Source organism: Schistocerca serialis, chromosome 2 (assembly GCF_023864345.2).
Source record: "Schistocerca serialis cubense isolate TAMUIC-IGC-003099 chromosome 2, iqSchSeri2.2, whole genome shotgun sequence".
NCBI lineage: Eukaryota > Metazoa > Arthropoda > Insecta > Orthoptera > Acrididae > Schistocerca > Schistocerca serialis.
This window is the reverse complement of record NC_064639.1, coordinates 863,475,960-863,502,357: the sequence shown is the minus strand read 5'-3', so window position 1 is coordinate 863,502,357 and position 26,398 is coordinate 863,475,960. Positions and strand designations below refer to the sequence as shown.

Genomic DNA, 26,398 nt, shown 5'->3' with positions numbered 1-26,398 from the left:
AGCGTTCCCTAACATTACAAGCTGACATCAGGGACCATACGTTCTATACCGAAATACAGTATATTTGTTTTGAAGTTCTCCATCTCCTGTATTAATCTGGACGAACACTGTCGGAACACACTATATACATAGTAATATTTCATCTAGGATTTCCCATAGAATTTTAATGTTTTAAGGGTTAAATTGTAATTGCTTTTCATCTAACAACCTTAAATTATGAGTTATTTCGTGACCAAAAGAAATAATTGGATGAAAAGTAAGATGTAAATTTATCTTTCGTTTTATCGTTAATTATAATCTCAGACGCCTAATTCCACCGCCCACATTCTATCTGGTCCTATTACAAGTACTTATTTACAAACCCAAAGAAAGTGAGTAACTTGTCTTTTCCACTGCTCGTAGTAGACACATCAGAGCTTGTGCTCCAACTGTAATGACCATCTCATCAATGGGGCGCTAAAAATTAATCTTACTTCCTACGATAAAATGGGAGAAATACACAACTCACGTTCCATGAATATTCACTGTGCCATCCGTAAAAATATGAACAAAACAAAAAGTTACATCTGTAGAGTTACGTTTGACACCATACTAAAGTGTCTGTTCGTCATGACTTACATAATCTTATTACTATTTTACTTTGCAACTTGGGAAATGTGATATTTTTTCATTCCTTAGGATGGAAAGTTTTATTCTCTACATACATAAACGAAATAAAATAAGTCATAAATTGCAACACCAAAAATTGATTAACGTAGAGTTATGAAATTTCGGAAATACATTTGTCTTGGTAATATATTTAAGTGATTAACATTGCAAGATCTTAGGTTAACGTAAGTGCGACTTAAGCCAATGGAAATTTGAAATGCTGGAACATTAACAACCGGAGTAACCTCCAGAATATTGAATGGAAACATGAAAACATGTATGCGTTGTGTCGTACAGGTGCCGGAAGTCAGTTTGTAGGATGGAGTTCCATGCCTGCTGCAACCAGTCAGTCTACACGTGGACGACTAATGTTGTTTGTAGATGAAGCTGAAGTTGTCGTCCGATGATTTCCCGTATGTGCTCGTCTAGAGATAGATATGGTGGTTGAGCAGGCCAAGGCATATGGACGAGCGTTATCGTGTCGGGAAACCCCACTGGAATGCTGTCTACGAATGGCAGCACATCCGATCAAATCACGAGGCTAAAGCACATATTTGCAGCCAGGGGGTGTGGGATAATCACGAGAGTACTACTGCTGTCATGCGAAATTGCACTCCAGCCCATAACCCAGGTATAGGTCCAGTGCGTCTAGCACGCAGACAGGTTGGTTGAAGGCCCTCAACTACGCTCCTTATAAACAAGACACGACCATCACTGGCACTGCTTCAGAACCGTATTTCGTCCTAAAACATGGCAGACCTCCACCCTGCTGCCAGGGAGCTTTCGCTTGACACCACTGAAGTCGCAGTTGGCGGTGGTTTGGAGTAAGTGGGATGCACCCTATGGGCATCTCGCTCGAAGCTGTTGGTTGGTTGGTTGGTTTGAGGAAGGAGACCAGACAGCGTGGTCATCGGTCTCATCGGATTAGGGAAGGAAGTCGGCCGTGCCCTTTCAGAGGAACCATCCCGGCATTTGCCTGGAGTGATTTAGGGAAATCACGGAAAACCTAAATCAGGATGGCCGGACGCGGGATTGAACCGTCGTCCTCCCGAATGCGAGTCCAGTGTCGAACCACTGCGCCACCTCGCTCGGTCCTCGAAGCTGTCCTTGAAGTAACTGATTTGTAACTGTTCTTTGTGTCACTGTAATGTCAACTGCTGCTCAGATTACAGCTGCATATGCAGTACGATGCGTCTGAGACAGAACACGACAGTCTTCCTTCTCAGTACAGCCACATGGCCGTCGAGAGCCGCGGCTTCTTGCGACCGTACATTCTCGTGATCATCGCTGCCAGCAATCACGTACAGTGGCTACGTTCCTGCCAAGGGTTTCTGCAGTATCTCAGAAGAAACATCCAGCACTGTTACAGGATCTTGTTTAAACTCAGTGAGGTGCTGAAAATCGCATCTTCGTCGCCTTAAGGGCATTCTTGACTAACAGTAATTCACCACTTCAAATCACAAAGGTAACTAACTTTTACGACTGTTACAGTGAATATTTAAAACAAACCTGATTCGCATCCTCAAAGTGGTGCTACTACCGCCCTTATACGAATGACATGAAATCTCAATAGACAACCACTTTCGGAAGCGGACACACGCCTACGAACTTCCGTTTATGTGCATAACGCCTTCTCGGTGTTTGATACCTTTTCTGTCAGTGGATGAAACAAACATTTAAACATATGAAGTTTGCCACAGCATTTGCGAAACGAGCTGCTACGTAAAATATGAATATAAACATATTGTAAATCTTTAAACACAATAAATCAACAATCACACATAGACATAAAAAAAATTTTGAGTCATATAAAAATCATTTCACCTAGATCTTGTGTGCACACAGAGATAGAAATAACACTCACCTGAAGCCAAATACAATTTCATCATGTCGTAGTTTTGAATCATCATCAAGAGACAACACAGCCTCTGTTTCAATTGCATCATATGGAAGAAAACGGTTGTTCAAACTGTTGCGACTTGCTTTCACTACCTGTAAAATTGAAGCACGGTGTTATAATGCAGATGATAAATATCAGAACTAAAACATATTCTTTCGGTCTGAGAAAGTCACAAAAGGAAGGTAGGAGGAATAGAATTCAACGTCTAAACGATAGTAAGGAGGAGTGGGATTTAAGGTCTAAAAGGAAGGTAGGAGGAACAGGGCTGAACGTCTTTTGGGGGTGATGTCATAAGTGGAAGGTGCAAGCTCAGACTGGGAAAAGACGGGGAAGGGAAATCCGCTACGCCCCTTACAACTGAAGCATTCTGATACTTGTTTTAATTAGTGTACGGAAAGTATAGTAGCCGGCCGGAGTGGTCGTGCGGTTCTAGTCGCTCCAGTCGGGAACCGCGAGACCGCTACGGTCACAGGTTCGAATCCTGCCTCGGGCATGGATGTGTGTGATGTCCTTAGGTTAGTTAGGTTTAAGTAGTTCTGTTCTAGGGGACTGATGACCTCAACAGTTAAGTCCCATATTGATCAGAGCCATTTGAATCATTTTTGAAAGTACAGTAAAATTTATCATGGCTTAGAGCCAGTATTTGAGTTGGGCAGTTACCTGGTTATCTGTACACAGTGGGGAAGCAAGTACATCTACCTATGTGCTATGAAGGAGTTAACAGGTGTTAATGAGTTATGAACACATTGTGAATGCTAACTATCCGGAGAACGTGATGTGGCCTACTGTTGGTGCGCAAACTGCTTGAGAGAAGAGATTTTCCTGCGATACAGTATCTTTGTGATTGTCTTATGACCCTATAAAGTATACGCTAATCAATCCAGACCTGTGGGAAACTAAATGTCTCCCAATTTTGACTTAATTTCATAAAATATTTTTTGGGATTTAAGTAAGTTTTAAAGGCGCTGAATATAAACGGCTACAAACCTGAAATTTGCTGAGATTGTGTGACAGGACTATTGGAGAAAGCGATTCTTGTTATTATTCGGTTCTACCTTTCAAACAGATCTAAGATTAAATTGCATATCAGTAGTTAACGTATGTGATTGGAATCACATATTATTTTATTAGAAAGTGATTAACAAAAGTACAGTTCTGTGAAGTTACGTTTTCATTGCAAAAAAGGGCTTTGATCCAAATACGAGTTGGGTTGAGGTGAGTTCAAGAAGTATTTCCACAGAAGCCACAACACTAAAAAATTAATATCAAGTCAAGGCTTTGCCATAATGGCAGCAGATGCGTTTAAATTTCTGCAGGAAACACTGTTAATATGAAAAAATATAGCTGCTATTCGAGCGAAGCTAAAATACACTGATCACATATGGTCCATGTACTGCGATTTGGATGCTATTTCCATACTTCCTGAACAGCATTGAGGCTACGCGAATGATCCCTGTTTTCTGTGTGGCTGGGAGAAGCGTGGCAGAGAATTAAAAAGGAACATCCTTCCAGAATGAACATAGAAACTGGAAGTGAAGTACTGTTCATGATGCTTTGGTTCATCTGAAGGCGTTTGCCTTCACATCAAGTTTGAATGAATGAAATAATTCATGAAGACTTATTTTTTCCAGGTTTGTCAGAAGCAGCACCAAAAGAATGTGTTTTTGTAGTATTAGACATTCATAAACTTTTAGAATAGAATTATTTGTAATAGAAATTGAAGGAATTGAGTAAGGGGTATGGATAACTTTCAGACAAGTTGCTCAGAAATATTTAGGAAACAATACGGACATCAGCTCTGAGTGAACATTGAGATATATGTTACCTACATTCTTAGGAAGCGAACGATGTGCTTCGAGTTTGCAAGTCCACCTCGTCCATTCACGTTTCAGTTACTTTCCTAGTACAGGGCTATTACAAATGATTGAAGCGATTTCATAAATTCACTGTAGCTCCATTCATTGACATATGGTCAAGACACACTACAGATACGTAGAAAAACTCATAAAGTTTTGTTTGGTTGAAGCCGCACTTCAGGTTTCTGCCGCCAGAGCGCTCGAGAGCGCAGTGAGACAAAATGCGACAGGAGCCGAGAAAGCGTATGTCGTGCTTGAAATGCACTCACATCAGTCAGTCATAACAGTGGAACGACACTTAAGAACGAAGTTCAACAAAGATCCACCAACTAATAACTCCATTCAGCGATGGTATGCGCAGTTTAAAGCTTCTGGATGCCTCTGTAAGGGTGAATCAACGGGTCGGCCTGCAGTGAGCGAAGAAACGGTTGAACGCGTGCGGGCAAGTTTCACGCGTAGCCCGCGGAAGTCGACGAATAAAGCGAGCAGGGAGCTAAACGTACCACAGCTGACGGTTTGGAAAATCTTACGGAAAAGGCTAAAGCAGAAGCTTTACCGTTTACAATTGGTACAAGCCCTGACACCCGATGACAAAGTCAAACGCTTTGAATTTTCGGCGCGGTTGCAACAGCTCATGGAAGAGGATGCGTTCAGTGCGAAACTTGTTTTCAGTGATGAAGCAACATTTTTTTCTTAATAGTGAAGTGAACAGACACAATGTGCGAATATGGGCGGTAGAGAATCCTCACGCGTTCGTGCAGCAAATTCACAATTTACCAGAATTTAACATGTTTTGTGCAATCTCACGGTTTAATGTTTACGGCCCCTTTTTCTTCTGCGAAAAAAACGTTACAGGACACGTGTATCTGGACATGCTGGAAAATTGGCTCATGCCACAACTGGAGACCGACAGCGCCGACTTCATCTTTCAACAGGATGGTGCTCCACCGCTCTTCCATCATGATGTTCGGCATTTCTTAAACAGGAGATTGGAAAACCGATGGATCGGTCGTGGTGGAGATCATGATCAGCAATTCATGTCATGGCCTCCACGCTCTCCCGACTTAATCCCACGCGATTTCTTTCTGTGGGGTTATGTGAAAGATTCAGTGTTTAAACCTCCTATACCAAGAAACGTGCCAGAACTTTGAGCTCGCATCAACGATGCTTTCGAACTCATTGATGGGGTCATGCTGCGCCCAGTGTGGGAGGAACTTGATTATCGGCATGATGTCTGCCGAATCACTAAAGGGGCACATATCGAACATTTGTGAATGCCTAAAAAACTTTTTGAGTTTTTGTATGTGTGTGCAAAGCATTGTGAAAATATCTCAAATAATAAAGTTATTGTAGAGCTGTGAAATCGCTTCAATCATTTGTAATAACCCTGTAATTTGTTGATGCCAGGGATGATAAGAGAGAAACTATCCCTAAAGGTGCCAAGGAGATGAATCACGGATTTCAAGGCAGAGTTTACCACACCATTATCGGAGAATGCAGTAGTTTAAAAGTAAAACGCCTTTTGCTTGCTACATATTAAGTTTTTTATTTAACTTGTGCATGCAGGCGCATTTCTCCCTATTTACATCAAATGACATTTACAAGGTTATATTTGGGAAACAGAGTGAACTGTAAGGAAAACATCAAACTTACAATCAGTTTGTCACATGAGAGAAAGCTATCTGGATTACAAATAATGAATTACACCACGATCTGACACCTAATGAAAATGTCTTGTAAATAAAGGTGAAACGTGTGTGGGTGCTCAAGTTAAATAAAAACCTTAACGTGCAGCAAGCAAAAGAAGTTTTTCTTTTAAACTGCTGCAATTTGTATACAGCTGCTACGAAAGTGGCCACCACAAGAAATTTATTACTGAGGACTGTGCTGGATGTCGCACAGAGAGTAGTCTCAGATGGTTCACCGTAGGTGTACCAATAGAAGCTCTGAGGAGAAATGAAAAAGAAAATACAAACACTTGTAAAGGTAAGCACACATTTATAAACTTATTTTTCTGTTTTAGACAACTGCATATCAATTTGTACAACATAGACAAAAGTATTTCTCAACACTTCGTGAATGATTTATGAGTAATTCTTCTGTACTAGAGAAAAATTGCAGTGATGTATATAATCAGGGCATCAAACTATTTGGGAATCAGTACCAATTTTGAAACAGTTTTTAATGAACTGAATTTTACAGGCCTCTTCTACTTACTCATACTTCATAATATTGTTGTATGGCCTGTAAGTACCTCACAATCATGTTTCGTAACCACTGGATCATCATCATGATCATGATGATGATGATCATCATCATCATAATCATCATCATAATCATCTTCATCATAATCATCATCATAATCATCATCATCATAATCATCACTGCAACAACAGATGTTCTTTTAGCTGAATTAGTCAGTTGTTTATAGCGTTAATAAGGATAAACTGGCAGCGAATATTGATGGTAAATAGCTAAAATAACTTTCTGAAGTAGTTCCTCTTGTGTTCTTCTCTCTGTGGAGAGAAATTTTTGTGATTACCAAAGTTATAGTGGTTTTTACTTTCATGATGTGAACTGCACCACTTGTTATGTTAAAATTTTCCAGTATGTCTCACAGATGCAGGCAGTTTGATATTCTAGCTCAAGATGGAGTTTAAATAAAACAATATATTTTCATTTCAGCAAATTAAGCTTCACCTCTTGAAACATGTATCATCCGTTTTTCTATACATTACACATGCCCAATACCTTATTCCTCTTTCAAAAGTTATCCAAGCTACTATGTGCTATATTTGCACTTATTTCATTCACACTCTTGGCAAAATGATTGCTCATACATCAAGGTAAATGAATTTCAGTTTATATCCATTAATTAACTTCTTTACCTGCCCCCAAAAAAATCGACTTTAAAGAGACCAGCGCAGCCACCACACCTTGCTTAACACTTACTTTTCTTAGATATCATTTACCTACAGGATGCCAACAATGTCTGGGTACATAGGGAATACTAATAAATAGTCCAGTCTAAAGAAGAACGAGAGGAGTTGGTACTCTAAGTGGACGAGAGGGATGAACGCATCGCAAAATTGCAGAAGAATTTAACTTTCGACACCCTCAGTGTCAGCCTATTTGTTTTACTGCCGTCAGGAAACTAATCACAAAGTTTAAAGAAACTGGCAGTTTGTTGGACAAAGCCTGTTCTGAACCAACAAAGACTTCAGGCGAAACGAAAGAGGCTCTCTTGGCCAAGGTTTGCACTAGCCCAAGGAAATCGGTTTGTTGAGGATCCACAGAGTTGAGTGTTGCAAGATCAACCATCCACAAATTGGATGAAAATATCAATTTTACTAAAGACTGTATTATGTTCAGTGATGAATGTCAATGTGATTTATGTCAATGGTGAGGTGAGGAGAGAGAATCTTCGATACTGGTCTCAAGGCAATCCTCACTGGATGGATCTATCCAAACACCAGGCAAAAGGTGAGGGGATGGTGGGGCTTGTGGAAATATCATGCTAGGTGCTTTCTTCTTTGATAGATATGAAACAGGTGAGACTTATCTGAACATGCTGAGAAACAAATTAATCCCTCAAATGAAGCATTTGGATGAGAGACTTCCAGACTGCCTTCAGCAGGATGGGGCTCCTTTCAATTTTGCTGCAGCTGCTAGAGATTGGTTGAGGAACAATTTTCCTCACTGGAATTGGAGAAGAGGTCATGTGAGTGGTCCCCTCATTCATAAGATGTTTCTCCCCTTGATTTCTTTTTCTGGGTTATGCTGAAAGAGAAAGTTAACTCAATGAATATTACAAATTTAAACCAACAGTCAAAACGAATTACCAATCAGTGTGCTAAAATCGAATGCAGTTCAGACCTTTTCCATGGAGTTCGCCTTAATCTTGCAAAGCCCAGCAAATTGTGTATTGACAAACGTGGATATCGTGTTGAAAATATTATTTATTAATATTGAAGTGACTAAAATATTCTTATTATTATTTATTAGAGTTCACTATGCACCCAGACTTCATGGACACCCTGTATATACCGCAAGAATTGAACCACACAGTGAGGACTCCTAACAGAATTTGATCTAGGTAAGCAATTCATTTATATGTGTGGTAGCCTACAGTGGACACTTTTGAATTAGTAATAATCGCAGTTCTGTAAATGAAGGATACTCATGAAGATCCTGATAGAGTGATAAAGAGTTATAATCAAAAACCAGAGGAAAAGAGAAATCTAGAAGGAAATCACTTCTGTATAACACACTGTGATTGCAAAAATTAATTGTAAATTCCTCCATGAACCATACACTTTGCTGAGGTGAGATGGCTTGCATATCACTACAATTCAGGTAAGCTTCCTTATACATTCGGCACTTTGCAGCTTGGGGATACTTCAAAAATGTCATACTAATAATTAATTGCTTGATGGATTATCAGCAAGCAGTTTAGGTCAAACAATTGATCGTTAGTGTTATGTTTTCATAATATAGATCTCTGTACAATTGGTAAAACCCTAACCTCTGGTTCCTGAGTAATGGCAGCAACATTTTCAAATAATTGCAAGAACAGCGATCTGAATAACCATGTGACCATAGGCTACCATTATTGCCTTGCATTTCTGTTACTATGAATATCTGAATGTAAGAGGATATTAGGAAACTGAAACCATTTTTTTCCCTCAGCTCTACTGTATGGAGTTAATATGACAGCATGCTCCCAGATAAAATAATATCTCATTCAGATTTCTAGGCAGGAACTATTCAGGATGTTATTATCAGGAGAAGTGAAACTAGAGTTACATGGGCTGGAACTCGAAATAAGCAACAAAGAGAAGCTGACAATTTACGACGAATAAAACGACGATAGCTCTTGTTTATAGTGGGCTGATACTTCGTTGTTTTGCCTTTAAGTGTGCTTTTAAAATAAACACACAAACGTGGCCTTGATGAAATTATTCAGCAAGACAAATGGTAACCAGAGTGTATGTGTGTGCAAAATTACATCGAATAACAAGCTGTAACAAGAATACCTAGTTTTTGACAAATAAAATTTATTGTTTTTAAATATTCACACATTAATCCTTAGACTGGTGAAATCCACTAAGCAACTAAGTGATTAGTAAATGATTGGAGCCCCATGTATATTTTATATAGTGGGTTTACTAGAACCCGCCATATAAAATTAATTGAATAAATAGCAGTTAGATAAACACAGCCGATGTTCACAGATAGACGTTATTTGAAACTAAATATCGTATCATCTCGCACCTAAGCAGAATCTAACCAATGTGTGATGCTATAACCTAAATGTTGATTTGTAGCTGAAACGTTCCAAGTCCCTTGCAGACAAACTGAGTCGTAGTCCAAGCTAAGTATACAGAATCAGTGAATCAGACCCACACTCAGAAAAATATCACAAGGTCTGGCGATGTATTAGCAGAGAAGTGCCGCGTTATTCGATGTCGACAATGATTTCTAGCGACATAATTCTAAGTATAGCTACCGACGACCTGAAAAGACTTGCATGTTACAAACCAAACACGAATGGAATACCGATCAGACTACCGCAGATGTTGCCTGAAAGAAGTCATTCCTAACACTGTGCTATTGCCAAATGTCCACTGCCCTTTTATGGCTGCAGTTCAACCCTCTACAGAAAATCGAACATCTATGATGCTTAACAACTTTTGTAGTTTTAGCAGTCTCATTAACATCATTTCATATATAAATTATGCTGAAAATTTGTTTTCACCTTTTGATGTAAGCTAAAATTCTAGTCCAAATCGATGACTTACAATTAATTCTATGTGCAATAGTTAACCCATAATTTAACTTTAAAAATTTATGAAATGTCGTTGATGTGGTTAAAAAGAATTCATACTATGTGTGCTGACATATCACAACTCTCTTATTGGTTTTTTTACACTTGTTTCCAATGAACTATTCATCAGTAGCGTATGGATAACAGTTCACAATATGCAAATTTATAAATAAGCAATAACAACATGTAATGGAAAAATTGAATCATAGGTACTAAAGATTGGATGTTTTGAGTAAGAATATTCACCAATGCATACTGCCTTGCTCGATGTGTATATGTATGTATCAGATGTTATATCAATTTACAATTGAAATCCAGTTAACATGCATCTCAATGCTGAATTAAAAAGGGTACAAGTCATAAAATCATATCTGTATGAGACCATTAAAAGTCTATGAAATTGTGTCATTTTATTTGTATAAGTGCCTGCACCTGGCTTCCAGGCTGGGACTCCCATTTCCATTCGATACCAAGTGCTATTCCTGTTCACGTGCAAGGAGGAATTTAAAGTAGGTGGAGGTGGAAGTGAGAATTAGGATTGAGGACAGATGTGTGTCAGGGTAATCTGTGCAGTTGTGTGAACTGCTGTGCCAAGGTGGCTTTGTGGATAATACACACAATAATGATGCACAGCTAGTTACAGTATATGACATAGCTCCATACAATAATGGACAACAGTCCTCCAAAATGATGTATTCAATTAACGATTTAACAACTGTAAATTTTAGGAAAGGCTTGCAACAGTTAGACTGGGATGAGGTGTGCATGGAACGTGATGCTGATTTAAAGTATATCCTATTTTGTGACACCTTTGTGAGTATATCTGAAAAGAGTTTCCCTTAGAAAACAGTGAAACATAATTGTAAGAAATCATCTAAAGAGCCATAGCTTACTAAAGGGATAAAAACATCTAGCAAACAGAGAAGCAAAATGTATCGTATAGCTAGGAGGAGAGTTGATGCCAAAACAGTCAAACACTATAAAAACTACTGCATTGTATTAAGAAAAGTTATTAATAAGTCAGAAGTATGTGCATTATGTCTGAGATTAGCACCTCCGACAATGAAATTAAAATATTTTTGAATGTTGTTAAAATGGAAACAGTGGGACCAAGAGCACAGCAGATCTACGAAAGTCAATGAGAAATTTGTTAATAAAAATTTCACTGTATAAATTATGCTTCATAATCATTTTGAAGTGTTCGATAGAAAATATGAGCCAACTTTTCTATAGAAAATACAAGGCTGTGTATGAAAGAGGCAATAACTATGCAATTTGATAAAACTGAACTTAGCCTACCTCTCCTAATGAAATTAGAAAATTAATAAATTCACTCGAAAGTGAAAGCTGAAATGGAATTGATGGCATTTCCAACAGAGTACTAAAAGCTTCTCAACCATATATGTCGTAGCTCAGTGAAAAAGGGCATTTTTCGGCATAGACTGAAATACGCTATTGTTAAAACATTGCGTAAGAAAGGGGACAGGTCTGATGCTAACTACGACTGTCCAATGTCACTTCCGACAGCTTTATCGAAAATTCCTGAAAAAGTAATGTATCCAACAGTAGCTTCACGTATTTGCAAAAATTAAGTACTAACAAAATTTCACTTTGGTTTTGAGAAAGGCTTTTCGACAGAAAATGATACATATACTTTCACTGATCAAATAATAAATTCTCTGAATAACCGAACATCACACATTGGTACTTTCTGCAATCTCTCAAAGGCTTTTGACTGTGTGAATAATGAAATTCTTCCAGATAATCTTAATTATTGTGGTATGAGTTGGACTGTACACAAATGATTTCATTCATATTTAACTGGAAGAATGCAGAAGGCTGAAATTAACAGTAAGATAATCTGCAAACAGTGGAAGAGTCCTCTAGCTGTGGAACTATCAAGAATGGTGTCCCATAGGGTTCAGTCTTGGGTGCCTTAATGTTCTTATTATATATTACTGACTGCCATCATGCATTCATGGAGATACAAAGCTAATTGTTTTTGATGATGATACAAGTATAATGATCACACCCAACAAGAAAAATTAGCTGAAGAAATCGTAAATAACATCTTTCAGGTAATTATTAAGTGGTTCTCGACAAACAGACTCCCGCAAAATTTTGATGAAACACAGCATACAGTTTTGTACAGTAAATGGCATAACACCAGTGATAAACATAGACTTTGAACAAAAGCCTGTTGCTAAGGAAGAATATTCAAAATTTCTGGGTGTGTCTGTTGATGAGAAATTGAACTGTTAGGAACACATCGATGCTCTGCTAGTATGCTAAGGGGGTTATTTCAAACTTTAGTGATAAAATTTTCAGGAAATTAGCCTGCTACCCATGTTTTCATTCACTGCTTTCATATGGTGTCATATTTTGGGGTAATTCATCATTAAGAAAGTAAAGTATTTGTTGCACAAAAGTGTGTAGTCAGAATAATACCTGGGGCCCACCTAAGATCAGCTTGAAGACAGTTCTTTAAGGGGCTCAGAATATTCAAGCTACCTTAGCAATACACATATTCTCTTATGAAATTTATTATTTATAACCCGTCCCAATTCAAAAATAATAGCTAAGTGCATAGCTATAACACCAGAAGAAAAGGTGATCTTCACTATTCTGGGATAAACCTGATTTTGGCACACAAAGTGGTGGATTATGCTGCCACATAATCCTTTAGTCATTTGCCAGATAGCATTAAAAGTACGACAGATAGTCAGGATCCATATAAAAAAATGAAAAGAATTTCTGAATGATGACTCTTTCTACTCAATGGATGAATTTTTAAATACGAAGTAGTAACTGCAATAAATTATATTGCGTAAAGGAAACTGATACACATCACATTATTACGAAATTTTGTGTTCATTGAGCAAGTATTAATGTAATGTAATATAATTTACACAAATACCTGTACCTGGCTTTCAAGCTGGAGCCCTCATTTACGTTTGATGCTGAGGTGCTATTTCAGAACATGGAGAGCCTCAGCAGGTTGTTCATATGTAAAGGGAATTTAGAGTAGACAGGGGCAGCAGTGAAGATTTGGTTTGGGGAGGGCAGTGTGCCACAGTACGCTGTGACGTTGTGTTAACCGCTGTGACAAGGTGGCTTAGTGACTAACACACCTGCCTAGTTAACAGAAAACCCAGATTCGATTCCTGACCTTGATATAATTTCTGACTTGCCGCTTCAGCCTATATACATAAAATAATATTGTTACAGCGACTACTGAAGATGCTTTACAATGCAGTGAAACGTGCCTACTCTTAATGAAAATTTTAAAGCAGTTTGCTGAAGACAGTCGTTAACCTATGAAATTTGTATACGCACAACTGAGGAGAAAAGGGGCCAAAAAACAAAGAACACAACATGAACATAAAAGTTATTAAACATTTACCAACTTACTGTTACAAAAAGATTCTTGTTGCTGTATCCTTTTAGAATTTATATCATCTTAGTGGCACAATCATGGTGCTCCCATTCCCCAACGTTTAATTTGGTGTGTTGTCCCTGTAGCTGTTACGGTTCACACTGTGTGAGTGCAAATGGGAGCAATATACATTGATCAGCCGTAACATTATGATCACCTACCTAATACACGGTATGTCCACCTCTGGCATGGATAATAGCGGTGACCCGTCGTGGCATGGAAGCAATGAGGTCTTGGTAGGTCGCTAAAGGGAATTGGCACCATATCTGCACACACAAGTCACCTAATCCCCGTAACTTCCAGGGAAGGAGGCGGTGAGCTCTGACGCCACATCCAGTCACATTACAGATGTGTCCGATCGGGCTCAAATCTTGCGACTGAGAGAGGGGGAGGAATGTGTGCTTCACATCAAGTGGAACTTGTCACTGTGTTCCTCAGGCCACTCCCAAACATTCCTGGCCTTGTGACGTGCCACACAGTCTTCTTGAAAAATGCCACTGTCATCGAGACATACGATCGTCATGAAGGGGTGTACGTGGTCTGTACCAGAGTACGATACTCCTTGGCTGTCATGGTGCCTTTCACGAACTCCATTTGACCACGTCTACACGTGGTTTCACCTTGGTTTCGCCACGTCTGGCTTGAAGACGCTCTCCACAGCAATCCTCGAATTCCCTAGATGTTCATACTGAGCCTCTGAGCCATCACAATCTGACCACCCCCCCTCCTCTTGTCGAACTGAAATAAACTGCACGCATTCCCCGTTCCACACATAGACAGCACACTCACTGAAACTACATGCACCGTGCATGCGTCTGACTAGCAGTCATTCCTCACCAGGTGACGCTGCTATCGCCAGGACGCATTTACATTGATAGTGGGTCGATGGTCAAATGTTCTGACTGATCAGTGTATATGGATGTCATTTTCGGCTCTAGTTCACGAGATTTTATCATTTGCTGTATTAAAGCTGGGCTTATAAGCTGACGCTTCCGTTAGCTCTCTATTGTTTGCGCATTTCGCCTTGGAATAAGTGCTTTTACTCTGTGACATACAGCTGCTCCAGTGTAGGGTTGCCATATGTAGCTGGGGCCTCGTCGGGGCACTCGGAGATGAGGGTATAAAAATGAAATAAAAAGTAGTTAATATAATAAATTTTATTTAGAACACAATGACACACAACTTGTTGCATCAGACTTAATTGGTGCACTACATTTTTTGTAAAATTTCATCTTTTACAGAAAAGTCTTTTCACCCCTTTATGTATTTATAAAACTCAGTGCATGTCAGCTCGCAGTTAAGCTAGCACTGTATGATAGATTTTTTAAGTTCTGGGCAGCAGTCGATTTCTTTCATCAGTCCATTGAGCCGACATCAGCGAAAATACTCTTACCACAGTGGCGTAGTGTGTGGGAATGGAAAACAAATACTTGCGTAATTTTGGCAGATGGCATTTGTGTTTTGGATTTTCTGTTTGCTAAGAAAGTAAATTGTGAATTAACGGAAATTTTGCTCTCTTTTAAGCATGTGGCCCACAGAATCAGCCCTCAGGAGTTGCGAAACGAACACGGTCGCCCAGGACCGTGTGCCACAAAGAGCGCAGATTCACCACGAGATGGGGAAATTGAGCCGGCCAGGGTGGGCAAGCGGTTAAAGGCGCTACAGTCTGGAACCGCGTGACCGCTACGGTCGCAGGTTCGATAAAAATTTTATTGTAACTCTACTTTAATAGTAGGAAATGGAAGGATAGAAACAATGGTGGGAGAACATGGACTAGTGGAGCAAGTAAAAGAGGAAGCTGCCAGGCAGTACTGTACACAGAGCATAATTCAGTCATTGCTAACACTTGCTTTAAGAATAGTGAAAGAAGGTGCAATATGTAGAAGAGGCCTGGGCTCACTAGAACGTCTGAGATTGATTATGTCATGGTAAGGCAGAGATTTCTAAATCTGATATTTAAGTGTAAGCCATTTCCAAGAGTAGATGTGAACTCGGACCACATTTTATATGAACTGCATATTACAACTGAAGAATTTGCGGAATAATAGCAATTTAAGGGGGAAGACATCTAAATAAACTGGAAGAACCAGAGGTTGTTGAAAGTTGAGAGGAAGACTTAGGCAGTGTTGGATGGAACAGAAAAATAAATACAATAGAAGACGAGTGGGTAGCTTTAAGACATGAAGTAATGAAGGAAGCAGACGGTCACATATGTAAAAAGATAGTCCTTATCACCGGAGAAGATACTGAATCTAACTGATGTAAGGGGAAAAGTACAGCACAAGAAGCATCAAAAGAGACTACAGACGTCTGAAAAAGGTGGAGGAGATAAGCAGTAAGGGCTGAAGGACAAATGTAAGGCTGTAGAAACATCCATGACAAGCGAAAAACAGATACTGCCTAAAAAAGAGCCAAAGAAGCGTTTTGAGAAAAGAGAAGTAGTTGTATGAATATCACGAGATGGCATGCCAGTAAAAAGCAAAGAAAGGAAACCTGACTGATGGAGGAATATATATAGTGACTCACATTCGGGATACAAACTTGAAGAGAATATTACAGAATGAGAAGAGGAGACAGCTTAATATGAGATGGGAAATGTGAGACTGCAAGAAGAAGTAAACAGAGAAGTGAAAGATCTGCATGGAAACATTGCCCCTGTGATAGACGCCACTTCTTCAGAATTATTGGCTTCCTTACGAGAGGCAGCCATGACAATACTATCCATATAAACTTACTTGACTTATTTCCTTCAGCTCTTATGCAGAGCACATAGCTTTGATGAAACTCCGCCAGTGCACTCGATTTTGGGCGAAGATCATTAGCTCTACAAACGATTTTCCCTCCTTCTCGGCCTCTTCCTGCAGTGTTCCTCCATGTTGTACTTTAGATTTTTTGTTTCCTTTCGCCCTGTTTGTTACAGTAGAGAGATTGACCCTCTACTGCATCCTGTTCTCTTCCGAGCGCGTATCCCACACATCTCCCACTTCCTTTCTTGGTTTGGGTGGTGAATGGGCTTGCTCTCGCTTTGTTCCAAAGCTCTTAATCGGATATAAAATTTAGCCAAAAGGTTCTAGGATTATTCCTAAGACATCTCGTGAGGAAATACTGCAAACTCTTGGTGATGGCACAGGTAATCTTGCATGTTTCACATCCGTATATCATCATCGCTTTCACGTTTGTTATAAGCATTGATAATTTAGTTGTTATATAGATTTCTTGGTCTCCACAGCGGATATAGCAGGATGAAAGTCCCATTCGCCTTTTGTACTCTAGCTCTGACACTGGCAACTACTTCTCTGTTTTCAGTAACTACACTCCCAACACACATGAAATCGTTTATTTTTTTAACAGCGTTACTGTTGAACCTCAGATTTCCCATATCTCTTGTATTGATTTTCATAATCTTCGTCTTGGCGCCATTCACTCCTATCCCAACAAGCTTAGCTTCATGTTCAAAGTCCTGTAGCTATCCTTCGATGCCAGAATGGTTCGGCTAGAGGAAACAGTCGTTGTCGACAAAATCAAGATCTTCCAATCGCTGAGTCAGTTCCAAAATTTATCCCTCTATTCCTCTACTCCACCACATCGCTATCACTTCATCACGCACAAGCAAACAGGTAGGTGGAGATAAAACACATCCTTGGCCAACTCAAAACTTGACTGGGAAAGGTTCCGTAAGTTCATCTTCGTGTAAAGCGCGGCATGTGTATTTATGGTAAACATTACTGTGTTCTCTGGTATCGCCTACTTCTTCAAAAATTTCCACATGTGACATTAATGGAGTCGAACGGATTTTCGGGGTCTACAAAGAGAATTTGAAGACCAGCGACTAATTCATTTCACTGTTCGATAATGACTAAAAGCTTATTTACTCTGTGTGTACAAGAACAGTTACTTGGAAAACGGGGTTGCTGTTGTAGTATCTACATTTCAGCTTGGTGATATCTTCTTTTTTCTGCAATTTGACCAGGAATACTTCTCGAAACTCCTGTGACAGGCCCTTCAAGTTCCAGATGTCTGTCAAAAGAGGGTGAAGAAGATCCGTGGGTATGTCTGGATCAGTGGTCAGAAGTTCTGGTGCAATTTCATCTGGCGCTGAGGCTTTCCACTCCTCAGCTGCTTGATCGTTATCTCGATCTCTTCTATTGAAGGGCCGTCCCGTATTATGTGCATAATATACGAGGCGGAAGAAATAACCTCACACATCAAGAAGAATATAACATAAAACTGGAAGAAGGAGAACTAGAGAAACATCATTTTGGGTTTACGTAAATTGTGGGAACGATTGAGACTACGTTGACCATACGTCTTTCTCAGAAGATAGATGGAAGAAAGGAAAATCTACTTTTATAGCATCTGTACATTTGGAGAAAGTTTTTGGCAAAGATCAAGCTTTGTAATTTAGAAGGTGCAGAGATAAAATGCGGGGTCCGAAATGGTATGTAGAACTTTTATAGAAACCTGACAACAGTTATGGGAGTCCAAGGACATGAAAATGGGAGTCCAAGGACATGAAAGAGAAGCAGTGGTTGAGATCGGAGTGAAACAGCGCTGTGGCTTATTCCTAGGGTTATTCAGTCACTTACATTGAGCAAGAAGTAACGGAAACGGAGGAGAACTTTGAAAAGGGATTTAAAGTTATGGGAGAAGAAATTACAACGTCGTGGTTTATCTATGACATCTGCATCTACGCTTATAGTCCTCAAGTCACCTTATGGTGTGTGACGGAAGGTAATTTGTGTACATCGGTCACTTCCCCCCTTTCCTGTACCGGTCGCCTATCGTTGGCGGGAAGAACATTTGCTGGTAAGCCTCGATGTCTGCTCGAATCTCTCCAATTTGTTCTTAACGGTCTTTGAGTTGAAAGGACAGCTGAACAAAATGGATAGTATCTTGAAAAGATATTATAAGAAAAACATTAAAAAAGGAAAACAATGTTAATGGTACGCAGTCAAGGAAATCAGACAATGCTGAGGGAATTAAATCAGGAAAGAGAAACTAAAAGTGCTAGATGAGTTAAGCTGTTTGGGCAGCAAGGTAACTGACGATGGCCAAAGTAGAATGGATACAAAATGCAGACTGACAATAGCAAGAAAAACATTTCTGGAAAACAGGAATTTTATAGCTCGTAATTTAAGTGTGGTGCTGTAGAAGAGTGACGAAAGTTAGATGGGTATGTCGAATACATGATGAGGAGGTACTGAACAGAGTATTTATAGTAGAACTTTAGTGAAAGATAGTATCGGTTGATACGACACCTTCTCATGCATGAAGGAATAGACAATTTGATAATTGGGGAGGAGGAGAGGGTAAAATGTTGTCAGGCTGCTTAATAATTTCAGGCACCTCTCGAATTTTGCGTTTGTGCGTCCACGACTCTTCCTCCAGGACACGGGCTTCTTAGGACAAGATGGGCTGTCGACAGTCACGGCGGTGTTCCATTATCTCCGATTTATTACGCTGCATTAATCGCACATAGCGTTTGTGTCTTACTACTCGTGTGCTAACTGGTCTCCCTGTCTCCCCTATGTAGGCAGCTCTGTCCTCACAATGAAGTTCCTATACTATTGCAATAAAAAAAACGTCATGGATAATCAGGTTTTCCGCCAGTAATTCGAGTCGTACTTGCACGATACTTCCATTGAGAAACTTCCAGTCTTCGTCAGGTGCTGCCAGAGCCTCGGGAGCCGCCCGATGAAGACTGCGAACTATGATGCAAGTATGACGCGTAAAACCCGATTTGCCAAGACGTCAACGCTTCATTGGGAAAGCATGAAGACCTAATTAAAAACTATTTTCCTCTATTTGCCCAAAACCACTAAATAGCAAAATACATTAGAGAGTAAGTGCAAGATTATCAAGTTCTCAGAGAAGGTCAGCTGCGTCACATAGCTCTTGCAGTCGTCACTTCCATAGAACAACCAGTGGCCCCAGACAGACGATGCTACTTGTTTTCATCTACAGTGGGCTGCTGAGAAGAACGGCTGCAGACCACGAAGTGGGGAGTGAGAAAGCAGTCCCTCCCATCCACTCCCCCCTGTTCTTGCTTTCCAGTGCTCGTCCATGCTCTGTCTTATCGACTGTCCAAGAAATGTTAGCATATCAGCAAACTTCATTGTCAGTCTTGTGTTACATTGTTAGCTGTGCAAGGTTTCTCCGTTTCTTTTATTTCTTCTGTCCAGCAGCAGTAAGAAAGAGGAAAATTCTAGTGAAATGAGCATGCAGGCATCACATCCACATTCTTAGCAAGGCACACATGAAGAAATCTGTAACGCTGGAAATGCATATCCTCCTATTTCCATCTGCTGCACTATAAATTTGTTTCCTTATTTTGTTACCTGAAGATATGGCATTTCTGTGTCTTTATATATTGTAATTGTTTTACTGTTTATATATATATATATATATATATATATATATATATATATATATATATTTATGCATTTATGTTGGTTTGTTTTGTGAATATTATTTGTATTTACATGCTGGGTCTGGCCTAGGAAAACTACGCTATCGAACGAATACATCGATACGTCGTGTGGAGAACCAAAGTGTTTAGGATCTTTGGTAGTGTTAACTCTGTCGCGTGGAGCGCGGGCAGAGGGAGAGTCTGGCTGGGGTGGTACAGGTTGTGTGACGCTCCCGCGAGTTGCCACGCTTTCGGGGTTGGGCAGCATGTAATTGCGCTCGACTTGCTATGATAGTTTCTGACACGGTGTCGCGGACGGGAAGCATTAGCTGGCGCACGTCAAGAGCCCGTTTCGCCTGGTGACCGTGTCGAGAAGAAGGCGCGCCAACATCCAGCTTCTGCAACGGCCGACAATGAGTGACTGTCGCCACCTCCTCGATCGACGGCTTCAAACCTTCAATCAACCAACAAGGAAGACTGGAAGCACGTAAAGTTTTAGAACTGTATGGCAGACCTCAGCTTTTCAAACTGTTCCATTTTCATAACTAAATTACAGGACGTAGCATGAACCTTTGTTGCTCATTGTCCCAATTGCATTACCAAGCATGGTCCCTTCCATTTCCGAAATGAACCCGAGTGTCGTTGAAATTCAAACGCCAGCATCATTCGATTTCACTGCTTTAATTTCAAAGTTCAGTTAAGGTATTCATAGCTGGCTACAATATTTAGATTACACAAGCACAAATTAAGAGTGCGAGTTTTGTTACCGTATTTTAGCTTACCTGTGACTGCAGCTCAGCTTGGTACATACTAAATTTTACTATTGTTAATTGTTCAGAATCATTTAATTCAAGTTCAAAGTTAAATCTCTTATTTCTAAATTGCGTAGATTCAACTAGCTTTTGAAACGATTGTTGAGGTAATCCAAGACTAACCGTATTTTACTGAATTTCGATGTGCTTCAGAAAGAAAGCTCACTATTAACTTCAGTCACTAAATTAACTTTCGGTTTTCCGGTTTTATTAATTCTTTTGCTATATTAAGTCAGAGTGTAGCGAAATTTATTACTTCTGACAAACTTTCAGTTTTCACACTACACGTGTCAACCTTCAGTTGCCACGCTTCTAGTGCTAATTATATGTGCAATAACCTTTGTTTTTCAGTTACTATAGTAATTGTCCTTAGGACTGGCGACCGTAATTTCCCCCAAATCTCAAATATCTAATTACCGCTAGTTAATTGTTAACGTAATGGCCGCACATTTACTTTCTTTATTAACTTTACCCCTTTTCAAAATTAATTTCCCCCAGTTTCATTTGCACTTTTCCTTTCATTTAGATGTAACCCATTCCTCCCTCTTTACCGACAGATTAACTTCGGTGACGATTGCTTTTCCCAAATTTCTATTAGGTACACACAGTTTAATTTTTCACTGTCATTAAGGTCGATAAGTGAGGGGGAGGTTACAAACCCTACCATTGGTGATGTCTGAATTCAATAAAATAAATATTTATAATGAAAAATGAATTTAAGTACTTGTATATGCAGTAAAAGTTTCAGTAAATTATTGACTTCATGGTAAAATGTTCCATTTGATTATTTCGGAATTTCATATGCTGAGCAGATTAATATATTTACATCTCTCAAACTTCTGCAAGTGCAGACTTCTTTGGTGAGGAATGTATTGAATGACAGGACTACCAAATAATCATGAGCATCGTAATATTGAACACTAGCTGAACCATAATATTAAACAATAACACAGCTTGGTCTGATAGGTAATTTCATTACCTAAGAAAGAGTAGTAGATTTATCATCAACCTACATGAACAGGAACACCAATATCAGGCCAGCGCATGTCTTCCAGTGGTGGCTTTGGAGAATTCCACACAACAACCACCTTATGGAGATAAGGTAAGCCATAAAGTCTACTGACAGAGTCGATAAGTACCTGTAACAGAAATATTTTTTTCATCCTATTTGACATAAGTATTCAACAGTACAACAAAAGCGCAAAAAGAAAAAACAAAGAATCAGCAATAATAAGAGCAATAGCAGCAGAAGCAGTAGCATCGTGCAGTGTTTTGTTTGTTTTGGTTAGTATAGCTCAGTGTTGGATAGACCATCAGAGACACAGCACCACATGTTCCTGCTGCTAATATGGCGAGTATACTGTTCGTTACATATTTTTACAGGCTTCAAAGGGGAGCGACTGCAGTAATGGATAGGAACTGTGATTGCTATATACAGATGCAAGCTGAGTTAGCGACCCTTTGCTCACAGCTCCAGGCTGCATTGGCTTCCGTCACATGCTAGAGGCTGCAGCCAAGGGACATTACTGTGTGGGGTTGGACGAGGGGATGTGAGGGACGTCGAGCATGTCCCTTGTTTGCCCCGATCGGTCCACTGCTGTGGCTGCCCCAGGTACTGCCTGCACTGAGGTTTACTCCTCACCTGTGGTCGAGTGGGAGATCATTCCAAAATCTGTCAGGCAGTGAAAAACTTTACGAGGGGCCGATCGTAGGGCATACCCGGTCCGTTTGACGAACAGATTTCGGGTGTTATTTGTGGCTGACGATGTCTCTGAGTCGGATGCAATCGTCGACCCTGTTCCAGAGGAATCTTCTCGGCCCACAAGGTCTGGGCATTCACAGAGGGTGTGATTGCTGGTAGTCGGGAGCTCCAGCGTTAGGTGCGTAATGTGGCCCCTTAGGAACATGGCTGCCAAGGAGAGGAAGGAAGCCAGTGTGCACTCCATGTGCATATGGGGGGGGGGGGGCGGTGCTTCCGGATGCCATGAAGAGTACAAGGTGAAGCCAACTGAAGGTGGCGGCTCATGTCTGTACCAATGACGTGTGTCGTTTTGGATCAGAGGAGATTCTCTCTGGTCTCAGGCAGCTAGCGCAAATGGTAAAGACTGCCAGCCTTGGTTGCGAGATTAAGGCAGAGCTCACCATCTGCAGCATCGCCCATAGAACCGAATGTGCTTCTTTGGTGCAGAGCCGAGTGGAGGGTCTCACTCAGAAGCTCAGGCGCTTCTGTGACCGTGTTGCCTGCAGATTCCTTGACTTGCGCCATCGGGTGGTGGGTTTCCAGGTTCTGCTTAAAGGGTCAGGAGTCATCTACACATCTACATGAGTAGCGGGGACTGTGTGGAAGGGACTGGGCGGTTTCTTAGGTTAGAGGGTCTCAGGGAACCACAGAAAGGGCGTCGGTCTAAAAGGGCACAGGTAAAACACGGTGAGTTAGTTGTAGAAACGACCGGTATTGCAGTTATAAATTGTCGTAGCTGTGTTGGGAAAGAACCATAGCTAAAAGCCCTAATAGAAAGCACTGAAGCTCAAATAGTTACAGGTACAGAAAGCTGGCTAAAGCCGGAAATAAGTACATCTGAAATTTTTTCAAACCATCTAACAGTGTTGAGAATGGATAGATTAAATACAATTGGTGGTGGAGTATTTATTGGTGTCAGAAGTAGTTTTCCTTGTTGTGAAGTTGAAGTAGGTAGTTCCTGGGAAATGGTATGGGTTGAGGCTATACTCGACAATCGGACTAAACTATTAATTGGATCGTTTTACTGACCCTTCCGACTCAGAAGATATAGTTGCTGAAAAGTTCAATGAAATCTTGAGTGTCATTTCAAATAGGAACCCCACTCATACAGTTATAGTCGGCGGTGACTTCAATCTACCCTCGATATACTGGAAAAACTATATGTTTGAAGCCGACAGCAGGCACGAAACGTAATCCGAAATTGTACTGAATACTTTCTGAGCCCACTCGAAGCGTAAACAGTTGCGAAAGCACACTTGACCTCTTAGCAACAAATAATCCTGGACAAACAGTATCGTGACGAATACAGAGATTAGCGACCACAAGGCAGTTGCTGCTAGGCTGAATGCCGTAACACCTACAACCATCAAAAATAAACGCAAAGTATATGTATTTAAAAAAGTTGGTAAAAATGCACTGAATGCCATTTTGACAGACAGTCTTCACTTCTTCCGATCTGGTCATCTAAGCGTAGAAAAGTTGTGGAATGATTTCAGAGAGATATTATTGATAGCAATTGAGAGATACATACCACATTAATTAATAAGTGATGGCACTGATCCCCCATGGTACACAAAACGGATCAGATCGCTGTTGCAGAATCAACGAAAAAAGCATGCCAAATTGAAAAGAATGCAAAATCCCCAAGATGGGCAAAGTTTTACCGAAGTTCGAAATATAGCGCGTACTTCAATGCGAGATGCTTTCAGTAATTTCCATAACGCAACTCTGTCTCGGAATCTGGCAGAAAACCCAAAGAGAATCTGGTCATACGTAAAGCACACCAGTGGCAAGACGCAGTCAATACCTTCACTGCGCGATAACAACCGTGAAGTCACTGATGACAGTGCTACTAAAGCAGACTTATTAAACACCGTTTTCCGAAACTCCTTCACCAAAGAAGACGAAGTAAATATTCGTGAATTACAATCAAAAACAACTGCCAAGATGAGAAACATAGAAGTAGATATCCTCGGTGTCGCAAAGCAGCTTAAATAACTTAATAAAGGCAAGGTTTCTGGTCCCGATTGTAGACGAATCAGTTTCCTCTCAGAGATTGCTGATAAAATAGCTCGATATTTAGCAATTATATACAACTACTCGCTCATAGAAAGAACCGCACCTAAGGACTGGAAAACTGCTCAAGTCACACCAATACCAAAAACGGAAGTAGGAGTAATCCGCTGAATTACAGGCCTATATCACTAACGTCGATTTGCTGTAGGGTTTTGGAACATTTACTGTATTCGAACATTATGAAATACCACGAAGAAAAAGATTTATCGACACATAGCACGGATTCAGAAAATATCGTTCTTGCGAAACACAACTAGCTCTTTATAGTCATGAAGTAATGAGTGCTATCGACAGAGCATGTCAAATTCATTTCATATTTTTAGATTTCCAGAAGGCTTTCGACACCGTTCCTCAGAAGCGTCTTCTAACCACACTGCGTGCCTATGGAATATCGCGTCAGGTGTGCGACTGTGATTTCCTGTCAGAAAGGACCCAGTTAGTAATAATAGACGGAAAATCATCGAGTAAACCAGAAGTAATATCCAGCGTTCCCGAAGGAAGTATTATAGGCCCTGTATTGTCCCTGATCTATATTAACGATATAGGAGAAAATCATAGTAGCCGTCTTAGACTGTTTGCAGGTGATGCTGTCGTCTACCGTCTTGTAAAGTAATCAAATGACGAAACGAATTTCAAAATGATTTAGATAAGATTTTGTATGGTGCAAAAAGTGGCAGTTGGTTCTGAATGAAGAAAAGTGTGTAGTTATTCACACGAGCACTAAAGGAAATCACTACATTTCGAATACGCGGTAAGTCATACAAATCTGAAGGCTCTAAATTCAACTAAATACTTAGGGATTACAATTAGAAATAACCTAAACTGGAACGATCATATAGATAACTTTGTGGGTAGAGCAGGCTTGCGATTCATTGGCAGAACATTTAAAAGGTGCAACAGGCCTACCAAAGAGACTGCTTATACCACGGTTGTCCACCCTATTCTGGAGTACTGCTGTGCGGAGTGAGATCCCCATCAGGTGGGACTGACGGATGACATCGAAAAAGTACAAAGAAGGGTGGCTCATTTTGTGTTATTGCGAAATAGGGGAGATAGTGCCACAGACATGATACGCGAATTGGAGTTGCAATCATTAAAACAAAGGCGTTTTTCGTTGCTACGGGATCTTATCACGAAATTTTAATCACCAGATTTCTCTTGCGATTGCGAAAACATTCTGTTGGCACCCACCTACATAGGGAGAAATGATCATCACGATAAAATAAAAGAAATGAGGGCTCGTCCAGAAAATTTAAGTGCTCGTTTTTCCCGGGTTCCGTTCGAGAGTGGATCGGTAGAGAGACAGCTTGACGGTGGTTCATTGAATCCTCTGCCAGGCACTTTACTGTGAACGACAGAGTAATAATGTAGATGTAGATGTAGGAGCAGTAGTAGCAGTAGTAGTAGAAGTTAGTACTCTAACATACAAGTGACGGGAATGGGAAGTGTTCTACCACGGACCCGCAGCCTGATATCTATCAGACTCTGGGGATATTTTCATCGTGTGACGGGTATTAAATGATTAATCTTTCTTTTGACTTGGAGACGCCATTCTCCGAGCCACTCCCTCATCCCCTGCCCACGGCCGTAAATTCAGTCTTATTTTTGTTGAGAGGAAACAGTGTCCAAATGTCATCTTGACGAATTTCTTGCCATGCCTGGAACTAAAGCTGCGTGAGTTCAATACGACTAC

General features: G+C 40.3%; 1 protein-coding gene across 1 annotated transcript in view; it reads right to left on the bottom strand.

The window, feature by feature from the left end:
- The window catches only part of LOC126458169 (exostosin-3-like), a 258,000-nt gene that overhangs the window by 44,066 nt on the left and 187,536 nt on the right, over positions 1-26,398 (bottom strand). Inside the window, exons 7-8 of the mRNA XM_050095036.1 lie at positions 21,902-22,027; positions 2,513-2,640 (exon numbers count right to left, since the gene is read on the bottom strand). Coding sequence (XP_049950993.1) covers positions 2,513-2,640; positions 21,902-22,027 — 254 coding nt within the window. The remainder of the gene's footprint in view (positions 1-2,512; positions 2,641-21,901; positions 22,028-26,398) is intronic.